The sequence below is a fragment of the Notolepis coatsorum genome (genome assembly GCF_963971535.1).
Source record: "Notolepis coatsorum genome assembly, chromosome: 19".
Taxonomy (NCBI): Eukaryota; Metazoa; Chordata; class Actinopteri; order Aulopiformes; family Paralepididae; genus Notolepis; species Notolepis coatsorum.
In genome coordinates, this window is record NC_140183.1 from 5,387,923 (window position 1) to 5,403,955 (window position 16,033).

Consider the following 16,033-nt stretch of genomic DNA (forward strand, 5'->3'; position numbering starts at 1 on the left):
CACCCTCACTGAACTGAGTCATTTGAAAATGTGCCCTATATGTGATGTCATAAAGACACTGCTGCATGTTAATGTTCAGGCGGGGCCGACGCTGCGCAGTGGTTTAGGAGCCCAGGCTGCATGTTAATGTTCAGGCGGGGCCGACGCTGCGCAGTGGTTTAGGAGCCCAGGCTCAAAACAGCTCGAGATCTTGAGGTAGAAAAATGCTGTTTTTGAGGACTTGATTAGAAATACAAAACAATGAATAAAAAAAATATATATTTATTACAGAGGTGTTCCATAGACTCACAGGAATTGTGTAAAAGTGCCCAAATAGTGAAAGAAATAGTAAAATAGTTCCCCTTTAATACATGATGAGGCATTGTCTAACTGAACGGTATCTAGCCGGCTAGCTACTGATAGCTCCTGATATCAACAAATGCTCCAGCAATAGTCTAGTTATCTAGTACTAGTGTATGATAACTCTGTTAGCTCACGTTAGCTTAGCTCACTGTTCAAAACGAAATGTCCCATTCAACTAAATAGTTCACTGAGGCGTTGTCTTAACGTTATATTTCCGGCTAGCAGTAGCTACAGACAGCTCCTGATATCAATGTCTTATAACACTCATTCGATGCATATTCGAAGCCCGGCTTGCGTCGCAGTCACTAACGGGGATAGCTGAGGGAGTAGGGTATATCTGCAGAGCCGAATGTGATTTGATCAAAGCAGAGTATGTACACACAGACAGTGGAGATAGCGAGCATTTTGACTTGTTGCGTGGTGGCGTTGTCTCGCAGATAATACAACTACAAGTACAAGTCTAATTATATAATATATATATTTTATAAAAAAATAAAAAAATATATATAATTTTAATAATAATTTTTTTTTTTTTATTATTAATCAAAAACGATCGGTATCGGATCGGTATCGGCCGATATGGCTCAAGACGATCGGTGATCGGTGGCAAAAAACGTGATCGGGGCATCCCTATGCATAATCATATCCAGACGTATCATATGTGCATAATCATCTCCACGCTGCATATTAGCCATGTTCCAGTGCAGGAGAGCTGTCTGGCAGAACATTATCATTGCGCACTAGGGTTAAAAATATATATATTTCTCAAACGACCAATCATAATCCTCTAAGGCAGCGCTCCAAAATGCACCTTGTGAAATAGTGTCGGGTAGGGGTGTAACAACGCATCGATTAATCGAAATGCATCGATTCTAATGTGTTCGATGCATCGATTTGAATATGTTAGAATCGATTATAATCGAAATTAATCGATTAATCGTGTGTATTGTTTTTATTGACCTATAGTCCATTCATGCTGAGTGAATCAGTTCCCCCAGTCACATTTGTGTATTCAAAATTTTTTGGGGAATTAACGGATAGAAAATGGATCGAATCGAATCGTGGTCAAATGAAGAGATTTCATGATGCATTGAATCGTTGCCTGAAGAATCGTAATCGAATCGTTGTGAGGTCGAATCGTTACACCCCTAGTGTCGGGTGATAAAAAAAAATATTTGTCAACGTTTAAAAAGAGTAACTTGGCAGCTGGGAAGAATTGTTGTTGTTGCTGTTGTTGATCCTACTGACGGGGATTTAGAAAATGGTCAAATAAAAACAGCCAGCCAATGGGAGGCTTATACTGAACTAGCCAGCCAATGGGAGGCTTATACTGAACTAGCCAGCCAATGGGAGGCTTATACTGAACTAGCCAGCCAATGGGAGGCTTATACTGAACTAGCCAGCCAATGGGAGGCTTATACTGAACTAGCCAGCCAATGGGAGGCGTATGCACGCAGTCAACATCCTGTGAGTCAGACTACCGACACTTCAACCCCCCTGTGGTGGCAAATCAAACTCGGAAGGAAAATACAGTCACAAAGCCCTGCCCTAGCACTTGTGTATTGGTAAATATCCAATTTATACTGTGTAGTGCCATTCATAACAGATATAAGAAGAGACAGACACTCGTTGTTGCCATGGGGACAACATGAAGACTCGTCTCACCTTTTGTCTTCTTCCTCAGCTGTTTCTTCTCCTCATCCCGGATCTTCCTCTCAGCGCCCTGAGGGACAGACAGACGTTAATGCTACATCCCATCTCCCGGAGGCTCTCAGCGCCCTGAGGAACAGACAGAGGTTAATGCTACATCCCATCTCCCGGAGGCTCTCAGCGCCCTGAGGGACAGACAGAGGTTAATGCTACATCCCATCTCCCGGATCTTCCTCTCAGCGCCCTGAGGAACAGACAGAGGTTAATGCTACATCCCATCGCCCGGAAGCTAGTGTCTACATCCCATCGCCCGGAAGCTAGTGTCTACATCCCATCGCCCGGAGGCTAGTGTCTACATCCCATCTCCCGGAGGCTAGTGTCTACATCCCATCTCCCGGAGGCTAGTGTCTACATCCCATCGCCCGGAGGCTAGTGTCTACATCCCATCGCCCGGAAGCTAGTGTCTACATCCCATCGCCCGGAAGCTAGTGTCTACATCCCATCGCCCGGAAGCTAGTGTCTACATCCCATCGCCCGGAAGCTAGTGTCTACATCCCATCGCCCGGAAGCACGTTTCTAGATGCAGCGGGAGTGGTTACGGTTAAGGTAATGGATAGGATTAGAAATAACTTTTTCAGTGAAAATTGTGAGGAGTTACGGCTTTGAGCCTTGACCAAAAAAGTGACGACCCCCACCTGGACACCTCTGGCTCTCACAGAGAGGTCTGGGGCTCCTGGCTCTCACGCAGGTCTGGGGAGGGTGTAGACTACCACATGCTGCCCTACTGTCAGTCTGGGGAGGGTGTAGACTACCACATGCTGCCCCTACTGTCAGTCTGGGGAGGGTGTAGACTACCACATGCTGCCCTACTGTCGGTCTGGGGAGGGTGTAGACTACCACATGCTGCCCTACTGTCAGTCTGGGGAGGGTGTAGACTACCACATGCTGCCCTACTGTCGGTCTGGGGAGGGTGTAGACTACCACATGCTGCCCCACTGTCAGTCTGGGGAGGGTGTAGACTACCACATGCTGCCCTACTGTCAGTCTGGGGAGGGTGTAGACTACCACATGCTACCCTACTGTCAGTCTGGGGAGGGTGTAGACTACCACATGCTACCCTACTGTCAGTCTGGGGAGGGTGTAGACTACCACATGCTGCCCTACTGTCTGTCTGGAGGGTGTAGACTACCACATGCTGCCCTACCGTCAGTCTGGGGAGGGTGTAGACTACCACATGCTGCCCTACTGTCTGTCTGGAGGGTGTAGACTACCACATGCTGCCCTACTGTCAGTCTGGGGAGGGTGTAGACTACCACATGCTGCCCTACTGTTGGTCTAGGGAGGGTGTAGACTACCACATGCTGCCCTACTGTCAGTCTGGGGAGGGTGTAGACTACCACATGCTGCCCTACTGTCAGTCTGGGGAGGGTGTAGACTACCACATGCTGCCCTACTGTCAGTCTGGGGAGGGTGTAGTCTACCACATGCTGCCCTACTGTTGGCCTGGGGAGGGTGTAGACTACCACATGCTGCCCTACTGTCTGAGGAGGGTGTAGACTACCACATGCTGCCCTACTGTCTGAGGAGGGTGTAGACTACCACATGCTGCCCTACTGTCGGCCTGGGGAGGGTGTAGACTACCACATGCTGCCCTACTGTTAGTCTGGGGAGGGTGTATAACTACCACATGCTGCCCTACTGTCGGTCTGGGGAGGGTGTAGACTACCACATGCTGCCCTATTGTTAGTCTGGGGAGGGTGTAGACCACCACATGCTGTCTTTCATGTGTGGTTTCCTCCGATACATGTGGAGTCGCCAGCCGCTTCTTTTCACCAGACAGCCATGAGTTTCACCAGGAGAGCAACGCGTGCGGAGGTTCACCCCATATCGCCCAAATCCCCGCCCCGCTGAACAGGCACAGAGTCGATGTGTCCTTGAGCAAGACACTTTTAACCCCTAACTGCTCCCGATGAGCAGGTCGGCACCTTGCATGGTCGCCTCCGCCGTCGGTGTGTGAATGTGTGAGTGAACGGGTGGATGTGAGGAACAAATTGTAATACATTCGGATAAAAGCTGCTATTTAAATGCAGTCAATTTACCATAATCCTACAAAAGAAAATGTACATTGGAGGGGGTTGGGTTTAGACATTTACAGGGGCCAGTTTCGAATTGCAGTCTCCCATAGGTGCTCTTTGAGAGTGGTTTTGAAAGTGGGTAGTGATTCACATTCCTTTACAGCTGTGGGTAGGGTGTTCCACATTGATGTGGCATAATTGCGAAATGTGTTTAGTCCCTTGTTTGAGCCGAATCTGGGTTTAACATGATTTGTGGAGCTCCCTCTGGTGTTGTGGTCGTGGTATTCACTGACCTTTGGGAAGTATTTTGACATGTACATGGGTACCTTGGTGGTGTAATGTATCTTGTAGACCAGGCCCATTGCAAGTTGCTGTACTCTGTCGTCTACTCTAAGCCATCCTAGGTTGTCAAAGAGGGCAGGGGTGAGGTGGGTTCTAGGAGTAAGGTCAAGCAGTAGTCTGACCAGTTTGTTTTGTGATGTTTGTCATTTAGTTTTTAGCGCCTTTGAGGTGCTTTGGTACCATGAGGTGCAAGCATAGTCGTAGTACCCTTGAATGAGTGCTCCTGCTAGAGTCTTCAGGGTATTCTTGTTTACCAGAGAGGAGATCCGGTACAAGAATGTAGTTTGTTGGCGGCTGAGTGGCGCGGTGGGCAAGGCGCTCGCCACTAACGCAGGAGATACTGGTATCGAGCCCAGCTCTCGGCGTTGCTACCGGCTTGGCCGGTCGTCATACTAACAGAATTGGCAGTGTTAGAGGGTGGGAAAGCCGGTGGGTGGGGATTGGACGTTGTGGACAGTGACTCGTACAGGTCGGTTGGGTGACGCCTGTACAGCAGAAACAGGAAGTAGCGGGGGCAGCGTGAGCCTCCCACGCGTTACTCCTCGCCACTGAGAGTTCAAGCTGTCTGGTGAAAAGATGAGACAGGCTGCCTCATCGTGTACCGGAGGGGACACGTGATGCAAGGCTTCTATCCTCACTACAGCCGACCAGTGGGAGGCATAGTCTAGCAACGTTCAAGACAGGGGAGGGATGAATTGGAATCACGAATTGGGATGGGAGAAAAATAGAAAATAAGGAGAAAAAGTTAAAAAAAAAATAATCTAGTTCGTTGGTTGACTTTTTTATTACATTGGATGCCATTTTGTCACAGGAAAGAACTGCCTCTAGGATGGAACCCAGGTATGTAATTTCATCTTTCCTTGTGGCAATATCGTCACCCACTGTAACTGAGAAGCAGTCGGTCTTGCCAAGTTTGTTATTTGATCCGAAGAGAATGGACTCTGTTTTACCCAGGTGTAATGATAGTTTGTTATCAGCGAGCCAGGTGCAGATTCTGCCTAGTTCCGAGCTGAGGGTTTTTTCAGGTGAATAAGTGATGACATCAGTTATTGATTTGACCAATTCAATGCACTTCGATCACTTTCCAAGCCTCGAGACATGCACTGTGGAAAAGTGTAACGCGACACTCGGAATATGTTCCTAATGTTTTGTACATCATGCGGCCCATCCTCTCCTCACCTTGTCGCAGAACACTTTGATCTGGCAGAAGGCCCGGTGGACGGGTCTGGTACTGCGCCTGCTGTCGCTGTAGGTGTCCATCTGGATCATCAGGGGGGTTCCCTTCACCCCCTTCTGAGACGAGAAGTCTGTACTCAGACAGTTCACTGAGATAAACACCTGGGAGAGGGGGGGAGAGAGAGGAGAGGAGAGGGAGAGGGAGAGAGAGGAGAGGGGGGAGAGAGAGGAGAGGGAGAGGGGGGAGAGAGAGGAGGGAGAGAAGAGGAGAGAGAGAGAGAAAGAGAAGGAGAGAAGGAGGAGAAAGAGAGGCAGGAAGAGAAGGAGAGAGGGGGGGGGGAGAGAGAGAGATGGAGAGGAAGGAGAGAGAGAGAGAAAGAGTGAGGAAGAGAAGGAGAGAGATAGAGAGATGGGCAGGAAGAGAAGGAGAGAGAGAGGAGGGAGAGAGTTAGGGGCAGGAAGAGAAGGAGGGAGAGAGAGATAGAGAAGGAGGGAGGGAGAGGAGAGAAAGCGAGAAGGGAGGGAGAGAGTGTAAGAGAGGGAGAGAGAGATAGCGAAGGAGAGAGGGAGAGAGAAGGCAGGAGGAAGAGAAGAAAGGTGGGAGGGAGAGAGAGAGAGAGAGAGAAAGAGGGTGGAGAAATAATGAATCATATAAAATCAAGTTGGGACTCAACTCAGAAGACTGTTCATAATTTCTTCCACCTACTTTAATTGCTTCAGAGACAAATCACAGCCACGTAATGAGAGGCGGCTCAACAACAGATGCGTATCCCGTTTAGATTCAAGAGCTCAACGTGCAAAAATAACTTCTCTATACAAACGGCTGCACCTGAATGGAATAAACTTCCAGCATCTCTGACTCATCATGCAAAGAGCAGCACACTGAGGCAGCAGTAGCCCCCCCCCCCCACCATTAAACAGGCTCCGATTGTCTAGCAAACAGCCCCTCAGAAAAGGAGACCTTACGCAAACTAACTCATTGTTGTCTGTTCCTGTTCTTCTTTCACGTGGTTTTTCATGGATATTGCAGATGCACTTGTTGTCGGCCTTGTCGACTCGTCATCTTGCCCCCCTCCCTCCACACAGACACACAGTAGGGGGGGAATTAGCTGCAACAGCATCCCAGCTTGCTGTTCTAGCAAGAGAGAAATAAAAAAAAAAATCTCAAAAGTTATTAAAAAAAAAAAGCATTGAAAGAAAGAGGTTTTGGCGACCCCATAACACATTGAGTGCCAGCAGGGGGCGCACTATTTGTGGACCCCAGGAAGACTAGCTGGGAGCCATGGCACCAGCTAATGGGGATCCTTAACACTTTCAGTGCCAGGCCGTGTTTTCCTTTTTACCCCGTTGATGCCACGGTCCACGGCCCATGTAACGTTAATATCGCCTAATCTATGTTTTAAATTATGCTATGTGTCTAATCTGCCCATCGCTTATCAAAGAATCATTTTCCAGTCAACATTGGCAAAGCAGATTGTGTTTTTATCGCTTCATTTCCTTTTTATAGCATTTTGAAAACCACTCGGTTTCGAAGAAAAAACAACACATTCCATGATAATCGCCTTTTACTGGAATATTCCAGAACGTTATCATTTGTCGGTCTATTTATGAATAGTTTTCAAATAAACGCTAGATGGTCGATAGTGTATTATGTGTGCGCACGCACGCTTGTGCCGTGCGCTGATAATCGATGCTATTATTTCCTCATGGCTTTTACAGTGAAACAGCCATATCACATATAGTGGAAACGCTTATATCTCCATGAAAACGAGTCCGATTATCCTAACACTGATAACATAGATTCCTTACCCGACATCAGATGGTATCCAAACGGTATATTCCAATTCCTGATCACCATTCGAAAAAATCGATAAGTATATTGATCCAACGTGTGTACAGTATAACCCATGATCGCCGCGGCTCAGAGGCTCCAGAATGAACTCTGGTAACTCCGGCTGCATCAGTGGACTGGAAAATGTGGACTGGAATATTTTTTTTCCCCATCAATTTTCATTGAGTCCATTCCAAAAGGGTGATTTACCATCTGGGAGACGATAGGGGGCGCTTTTTTCACATCTGATCACCGGCGGCCCCTGGATCTCCAACGGTAGGCTCGCGTGATGCAATATGATTTCAGATCGCTAAAAAAATTATAAATAAAAAAAAATCCAGAGAAAAGCCGTGACGTGGCTTTCAACGTCACAATCCTAAACCCGAGATTAGCCGTGAGTGGCGCTCAAAGTGTTAATAAAAACAAACACAAACTATTTATCGCTTGAATGCCAGCCTTTTTGGACCGAATTTCTGATATTTCATGATTTTCGCGGAGCTAATTCTATATTATGGCTATGTGTCTAATACGCCCGTCGCTTATCAATGACTTGCTTGCAGTCAACATGTACGAAACGGATTGTTTTTTCATCTGTACATTTCCGTTTTATAGTTTTTGTAAATTTCTAGGGGGGAAAAAAGATTCCGTGATAATAGCTCTTGGAATACACACAACACGTAATTTTCCGGCTGATTTATGAATCGTTTTCAAATAAACGCTAGATTATCGATAGTATATGTGTACTTTTGCACACTAGAGAAGCAGGCTGAAAAATCGATTATCTATTTCCTGGTCAGCGCTAACGTCATACACGCACACACGTTGAGATATGTGAAAAATACATCGGATTACCCCAAGACTGGTAACATAGATTCCTTACCTCACATCAGATGTTCTGCAAAAAGATTATTCCAATTCCTGATCGCCATTCCAAATATCGATCGCGTTTATTGATCCAACGTTAGGTACTCGAAACACATAATCCACGCTGCTCCGAGTGTCCACAATGAATCCACTAGTCTCCGGTTACATGCCTGAGAAGTAAAATGTGGAATCCGGAGTTTTCTTTTCTCATGCAGTCCAATCCAATGGGTGCATTACCATCTGGGAGACGATAAGGGGCGGTATTTTCCCTGTTCGAGCTCATAGACAGTCCCAATGATAACGTGAGGCTAGATTGATGAAAAATGAATAGATATCGCTAATAAAAGCAATAACGATTAAATAACGAGATTTCTCGTCACTGGCACTCAAAGTGTTAATGTATCGCGTAATTTCAACGTGGAATTAAGGAATATCAAAATAAAAGCACACGTTTTTGAACTTGATGCATATTTATTCGAAAATTTACAGCACTATGTTATCAATACACATTTATAAAACTAGGCATATTTAGCCAAAATATGTTGCCAGAACATAACTCATTCCCCGCCAACAACGTTTATATATACGTGTTTGGCCGACAACCGTTGAGCGCCAACCACGTATATATACGCTATTTGATCTTTTTTCGATTTTAATATTCTATTCAATGTCAGGGACCCGTATGTTGCCGTTAGACGGCATACTGCGACCCTGAGGGTGCAGTACCGGCCAGATCCTCCCAGGTGGCAGTATCAAGAGTGCAGTAAACCCTGTTCCAGACCCTGTGTTACACTCAAATGTCTCCGGGCGCAGTTTTCTGGGTCGGGCGAGTCGAGCGGTTCTTCCGATTGCATTGAAGCGCATCAAATGCCCCCGATCCATATGTTGGGTGGGTTATGTCGTGGACCAGATGGCGATCAAACAATAGGAATATTATTTTTGGAATACTCCCGATCACAGGTAAGGACTATCTGACGTCAATTCAAGCTTGATCGTGCAATGTTTTTATACCGATCCAGCTGATCAGCGTGTTTGTGTTCAATACGAATGCCGTTACTGGCAATCAAAGAATCAGAAACTACCCCCCCCCCCCTTTCATGCATTCATGATGAAACATAATACCCATTATATACATTTGATTGGGAATAGTAGCGTGTCCAGGCAAGAAACGCTAACGCTTATAGTCGAATTCACATATAAGGCTATAACTCAGCCTTTCGGGAATTACCCCAGACCACTCTGAACTTATACTTATATTCACCACGGGATAACGCGCGAATGTATGCATGGAAGAATTCTCTTTTTTGCATCTTGGACGGAACAAAGTCACTGTCAAATGACCATAGTATTGTCCCCATAGCTATAATATAGAATATAGATATAGCTCTACAAACAAGGTGACACACTCCTATCTTTAAAGCGTGGCATAGCTACAACATGACCCGTCTACACCCAAGGGTGTTTATTTTATAACATTTTTATAAAGTTCATCAATTAAAAAGGAAAAAGCAAATAAACTAATTTGTAGAAAAACAAACAAAAACACACCAGGCAACAAGAGTAGTGGACGAAGTAGTGGAGTAGAGTAGTGGAGAAGATAATTACAACAAAATCTCTCATCATGAGTTGTGTGTGCCAGGAAATTAGAGAGGAGACGGTAAAGATCCACCATGACCTCAGAGGAAGATCCACCATGACCTCAGAGGAAGATCCACCATGACCTCAGAGGAAGATCCATCATGACCTCAGATGACCCATCATGACCTCAGAGGAAGATCCATCATGACCTCAGAGGATCCATCATGACCTCAGAGGATCCATCATGACCTCAGAGGAAGATCCATCATGACCTCACATGATCCATCATGACCTCAGATGACCCATCATGACCTCGGATGACCCATCATGACCTCGGATGACCTCAGATGACCCATCATGACCTCAGAGGATATGGCACACGGTCTCGCAGACTGGATCCAAAACTGGAGGAAATTGACGACTAAAGGATAAATGTTCTGAAAGCATCAGTACGGCGGCAGAACCTGAGGTTTGATGGGATCCAGAAGGAGCAGGATCCCCCCCCACCCCCCATGATGGTCCACATATACCCTCATCTCCTGGGGCATGATGGTCCACATGTACCCTCATCTCCTGGGGCATGATGGTCCACATGTACCCTCATCTCCTGGGGCATGATGGTCCACATATACCCTCATCTCCTGGGGCATGATGGTCCACATGTACCCTCATCTCCTGGGGCATGATGGTCCACATGTACCCTCATCTCCTGGGGCATCATGGTCCACATGTACCCTCATCTCCTGGGGCATGATGGTCCACATATACCCTCATCTCCTGGGGCATGATGGTCCACATATACCCTCATCTCCTGCTTGTGGGCACACCTGGTTCCCCACAAGCAGCAGAGGACACGTGCCAGGCTGAGATGTCTCTGTGACAGGATGGATAAATCCACATCCATTGTTTTGTTTTCTTCTATCATTTCCTTCGCCAGAGACTTAAGACGATGTAAACCGGGATAAACAGCGGCTAGGTAACCATGTTCTTTTCGCACTAAATCATCTTTTTTACAGCATGGTGGTGTAGTGGTTAACACTGTCGCCTCACAGCAAGAAGGTCCAGGGTTCGATTCCTGCTTGGGGGAGCAGGTTTCCACGATGCCAGGTACCCAGGTGGGGTATCCCCCAGGCCTTTCTGTGTGGAGTTTGCATGTTCTCCCCCCGTGTGCTTGCAAGGGTTTTCCCCCCTCCCTGGCGAAGACGGGCAGGAGCACTTGGATTGGGGGGGGGGGGGGGGGGGGGGACAGGATGGGTTAAGCGCAGAGCTCAATCGCATCAGCGACCCTGAGATGTGTGTGTGTGTATTCCTGTGCGTGTGCCGCCCATTGCATGTCCCATGTCGTTGCATGCCGAATAAAGACGTCTCTCTAAAGAGGTCCTGCATTATTATTATATTATTATTATTATTATTATCTTCTTTTCTGAAGCTCGTGTGGGACGACAACATGACGTCCGCAGAAACTGCAGCGGTGATTGAAGATGTTACCAGCCACCAGGAGGGCAAGACTGTGCCCTGCAGGAAACTCATTTAATGGCCAACGCACCTGCTAATATTTATTTGAATAGTTAATTATGGCTCACGGTTTGTTATTGAAAGCCTTTACTCCTAATTTCAGATTGTAAATTTTTTTTGTTGCAGAATGTAGTGGCCAGAACAGTGAAGAGGCAGCTGGGTTAAAGTTTATTACATTTTTTTATAATTAATTAAAAAGTTATAAAATATTTTACATTCCGCGCTGAGTCGCGGTCCGGTTCGATTCCCGGACCAGTCGTTATTTGCTGAATGTCTTCCCCCCCCCACTCTGTCTCCCGTTCCTCCGCCTCTCTCTCTCTCTCTCTCTCTACTGGACTGCCCAGTAGTAAAAAGCGATAAACGCTAAAAAAGATTTTTTTTTTTAATCTACTTTTTCTCCCCATTTTTTATTTATTTTTCTCCCGTCCCCAATTTCGCATTGTCCAATTCTACCCTCCCCTGTCTCGAACGTTGTTAGGCCATGCCTCCCACAAGCCGGCTGCAATGTGGACGAAGCCTTGCATCACGTGTCCCCTCCGGTACTCGAGGAGGCAGCCGTCGCATCTTTTCACCTGCACGGCGTGATCTCTCAGCGGCGAGGGTCTGCGTGGGAGGGACACGCCGCCCTCGTCGCTTCCTGATTCTACTGCGCAGGCGCACCAACCGACCTGTAGGAGTCGCTGTCCACAACGTCCGATCCCCACCCACCAGCTTCCCACCCCCTAATACTGCCAATTGTATTAGTATGAAAGACCAGCCAAGCTGGTAGCAACGCCGAGAGCTGGGCTCGAACCCAGCATCTCCTGCGTTGGTGGCGAGCACCTTGCCCACTGCGCCACCTAGCTGCCCTGCTAAAAAAGAAATCATAAAAAAAAATGTATGCAATACTTGTTTATGTTCAAGGGAGCTGAAATTAGGACGTTTAGGCTGAAAGCGCTGCGAGAGGCACTCGAGTGCACAGACTGGAGCGTGTTCCGTGAGAACACAGATTATATAAATAAATATAAATGTGAAACAGTGCTGGACTTTGTTGGTACTCTGGAGGAAGAAACAATCCCCTCCACCACAATTAGAGTTTTCCCAAACCAAAAGCCCTGGGTAGATAAATCCGTCCGTGAGGCTCTGAAAGTGAGCACCTCAGCCTACAACGCTGGGCTCGTGACAGGCAACATGAACGAGCACAAGGTGGCGAGATACAACGTAAGGAAGTCTATCAGATGCTTCCTCCGAGACATAGGAGCCAGCCAGCAGCATCTTTTCACCTGCCAGCGCGGACTCTCATTGGTGAGGTGTAACGTGTGGGAGGTCACACTACCCTCACCATCTCCCTCCCTCGCTGTGCAGGCACCCTGAGAGACCTGTAGGAGTCGCTGTTTACAACAACCAGAATACCACCCACCGGCTTCCCTCACGCTGATTCTGCCAATTGAGCCAGTATGACGGCCGGCCAAGCCGGAGGCAACGCTGACAGTCGGATTCGATACCAGTGTCTCTCGCGTTGGCGACGAGCGCTTAGTCCGCTGCGCCACCCAGATCCTTTTTATAACTATTATGTTGGTATATGTTTTATAGTCAGTCATGATAAAAGACCTTAGCCATTGATTAATGTAGCTGACAATTTATGTTGCTCTAAGAGATAGTATCTTCCCATACATTTAAGTCGAGTTCCCTGTAAGCCACTGAATTTAATCGGTGAATCGAGTATTCACGCCCATCCCTACTTTACATGTGCTATTTTATCAGTTTGGGAAATCTATTTGTGGTGGAGATGTCTAATATTGTGCCGTCACAAATCTATGTATGCGAAAGATTGGCTGATGAATCTGCCCGGGACACGCGGTGGCATAGATGCAAGGCTAACTGGTCTTACACAAAGTGCATTGCCTGTGAGCCACCACTGGGGGCAGAGTGGCTAACAGTGAGTGAGAGCCGGTCAGCCATTCTTCTTAAATGCTCATAACCAGGGGTTGATTTAAGGGAGGCTGAGAGGGTCTAAGTTATTAACAATACAACCACCTCCTTAACTAACACTATAATATACACCCTCTCTGCGCCGCCCCCTGTCTCCCTGTCTCCGGCTGTCTCGGAGTGATGACCGGAGTGTTGGAAGTCCCGTGATGACGACCGGGAGGACGCGACCCTCTTTGCGCCGCCCCTTTGCCTCAAATAGATCCGCTATCAGCTCTATCTTTAATCTTTCAAAATGTTCAGTTGCTATCGCATGCACTTATCTGTGTTTCACTACACACATGAGTGCATGCTTACCAACTGTCCGTCTGCAACACTACTATCACCAACATCTAAGAAGGGAGATCCCCCCTTGAACGGCCCTTCTAAGGTTGCTCTCCTCCACATTGCCTGTGGTGCATTTTTTCCTATTGCTAGGTTTTAGTGAGTTTTTCCTTACCTTCGCGTGGGGTACGTCTGGGAGTGTTGCATTTATTTTGCATTTATTTTAAATCTTTTGGCCTTTATGGTGTCCTTGTTTTGTTCTTGACTTATTGTGATGTTTCTTCTTGACTCGTTTAAAGAAGACGTGTTCGGCCCATGGGGACATTAACGTGTGTTGTCGGGCCTTACAAATAAATTTTATTTGGGGCGGCTAGGTGGGAAGCTGATGGGTGGGGATCGGACGTTGTGGACAGCGACTCCTACAGGTTAGGTCGGTTGGTGCGCCTGCGCAGCAGAATCAGGAAGCGACGGGGGCGGCGTACCCTCCAAACACAGACCCCCGCCGCTGAGAGATCGCGCTGTGCAGGTGAAAAGATGCGACTGCTGCCTCCTCGAATACCGGAGGGGACACGTGATGCAAGGCTTCGTCCTCATTGCAGCCGGCTTGTGGGAGGCATGGCCTAACAACGTTCGAGACAGGGGAGGGTAGAATTGGACGATCCGAAATTGGGATGAGAGATAAATTGAAAATGGGAGAAAAAAGTAGATAAAAAAAAAAAATTATTTGATTTAATTAACACTATAATATACACCGCATTAACCAATACTATACACGGCACAGTGGTGTGGCGGTTAGCACTGTTGCCTCACAGAAGGTCCTGGGTTCAAACCCCAGCAGGAGAGTGTGCATGTTCTCCACCCCGGGCGCCGCACTGTGGGGCTGAACCACTGCTCCTGAACAGCTAGGACGGGTCAAATGCAGAGGACGGACTTCTCCAAGGAGATGAATAAAAGTATAACTTAACACCAACCGCCACACCGCTATCCACATCTGATCTTGTTAAATATGAAGAAACATACCTCCGCTTTAACCGATCATCAGTCATCTATACAGGTTCAGTGAGTTTTACCGCCAAAGTCTGACTCTGCGATGGCTCACGGTCTGGCTCTGATATGACTCTGATATGGCTCACGGTCTGGCTCTGATATGACTCTGATATGGCTCACGGTCTGGCTCTGATATGACTCTGATATGGCTCACGGTCTGGCTCTGATATGACTCTGATATGGCTCACGGTCTGGCTCTGATATGACTCTGATATGGCTCACGGTCTGGCTCTGATATGACTCTGATATGGCTCACGGTCTGGCTCTGATATGACTCTGATATGGCTCACGGTCTGGCTCTGATATGACTCTGATATGGCTCACGGTCTGGCTCTGATATGACTCTGATATGGCTCACGGTCTGGCTCTGATATGACTCTGATATGGCTCACGGTCTGGCTCTGATATGACTCTGATATGGCTCACGGTCTGGCTCTGATGTGACTCTGATGTGGCTCACGGTCTGGCTCTGATGTGACTCTGATGTGACTCTGATGTGACTCTGATGTGACTCTGATGTGGCTCACGGTCTGGCTCTGATGTGACTCTGATGTGACTCTGATATGGCTCACGGTCTGGCTCTGATGTGACTCTGATGTGACTCTGATGTGACTCTGATGTGGCTCACGGTCTGGCTCTGATGTGACTCTGATGTGACTCTGATGTGGCTCACGGTCTGGCTCTGATGTGACTCTGATGTGACTCTGATGTGGCTCACGGTCTGGCTCTGATGTGACTCTGATGTGACTCTGATGTGACTCTGATGTGGCTCACGGTCTGGCTCTGATGTGACTCTGATGTGGCTCTGATGTGACTGATATGACTCTGATATGGCTCTCAAACCAGGTCTGGAACGACTAGACCCGGCATCAGTATAAGTGCGTTAATGGTTTAGGGCTCATTACGAAATGTATTTTTTTATTCAACCGCAACAGAAAACCTTTAATTACTCCCGACGGTGCGTTTAGGAAACACGACTCCGTTCTTCCTCCAACTGGCGTCTCTGCACTCACTTCATCCCATCAATGTTTAGCGACAGTAAAAAAAAACTAAACCCTCCGGCGAGATCCTGGTTTTCTACCAGGCGGCCTTGGTCTGGCTCATTAGCTGCCCAGTGAGGTGCAATAGTCTTTTAAGGGGTTCAGGGTAGATAGGGTCAAAGGTCGGGACGTGGGAGTAGACCCCAGAGAGCAGTAAAAGTCAGTCGGGTTCGGTTAACAGCCGCCATGAGTCCAGCTGACGAGCGTCTGTGGTCAGGGTTCGCTGGTGGGAGCATTTTAAATTAACGGGCCTCACCAGCAGGTGAACAAGCTGTATGCTCCTTGTTTTTAATCCTTTTTGGACAAACGTATATCATTATTATATTATTATTGTGGTATAT

At 47.4% G+C, this 16,033-nt stretch overlaps 1 protein-coding gene across 2 annotated transcripts in view; it reads right to left on the reverse strand.

Annotated features, from left to right (window-relative positions):
* Positions 1–16,033, reverse strand: part of LOC311246305 (grainyhead-like protein 2 homolog) — a 54,684-nt gene that overhangs the window by 15,328 nt on the left and 23,323 nt on the right. For both annotated transcript variants that reach the window (XM_084336454.1, XM_084336455.1), the window contains 2 exons: positions 5,589–5,747; positions 2,008–2,065 (listed from right to left, as the gene is read on the reverse strand). In XM_084336454.1, the coding sequence (XP_084192580.1) occupies positions 2,008–2,065; positions 5,589–5,747 (217 nt within the window). The remainder of the gene's footprint in view (positions 1–2,007; positions 2,066–5,588; positions 5,748–16,033) is intronic.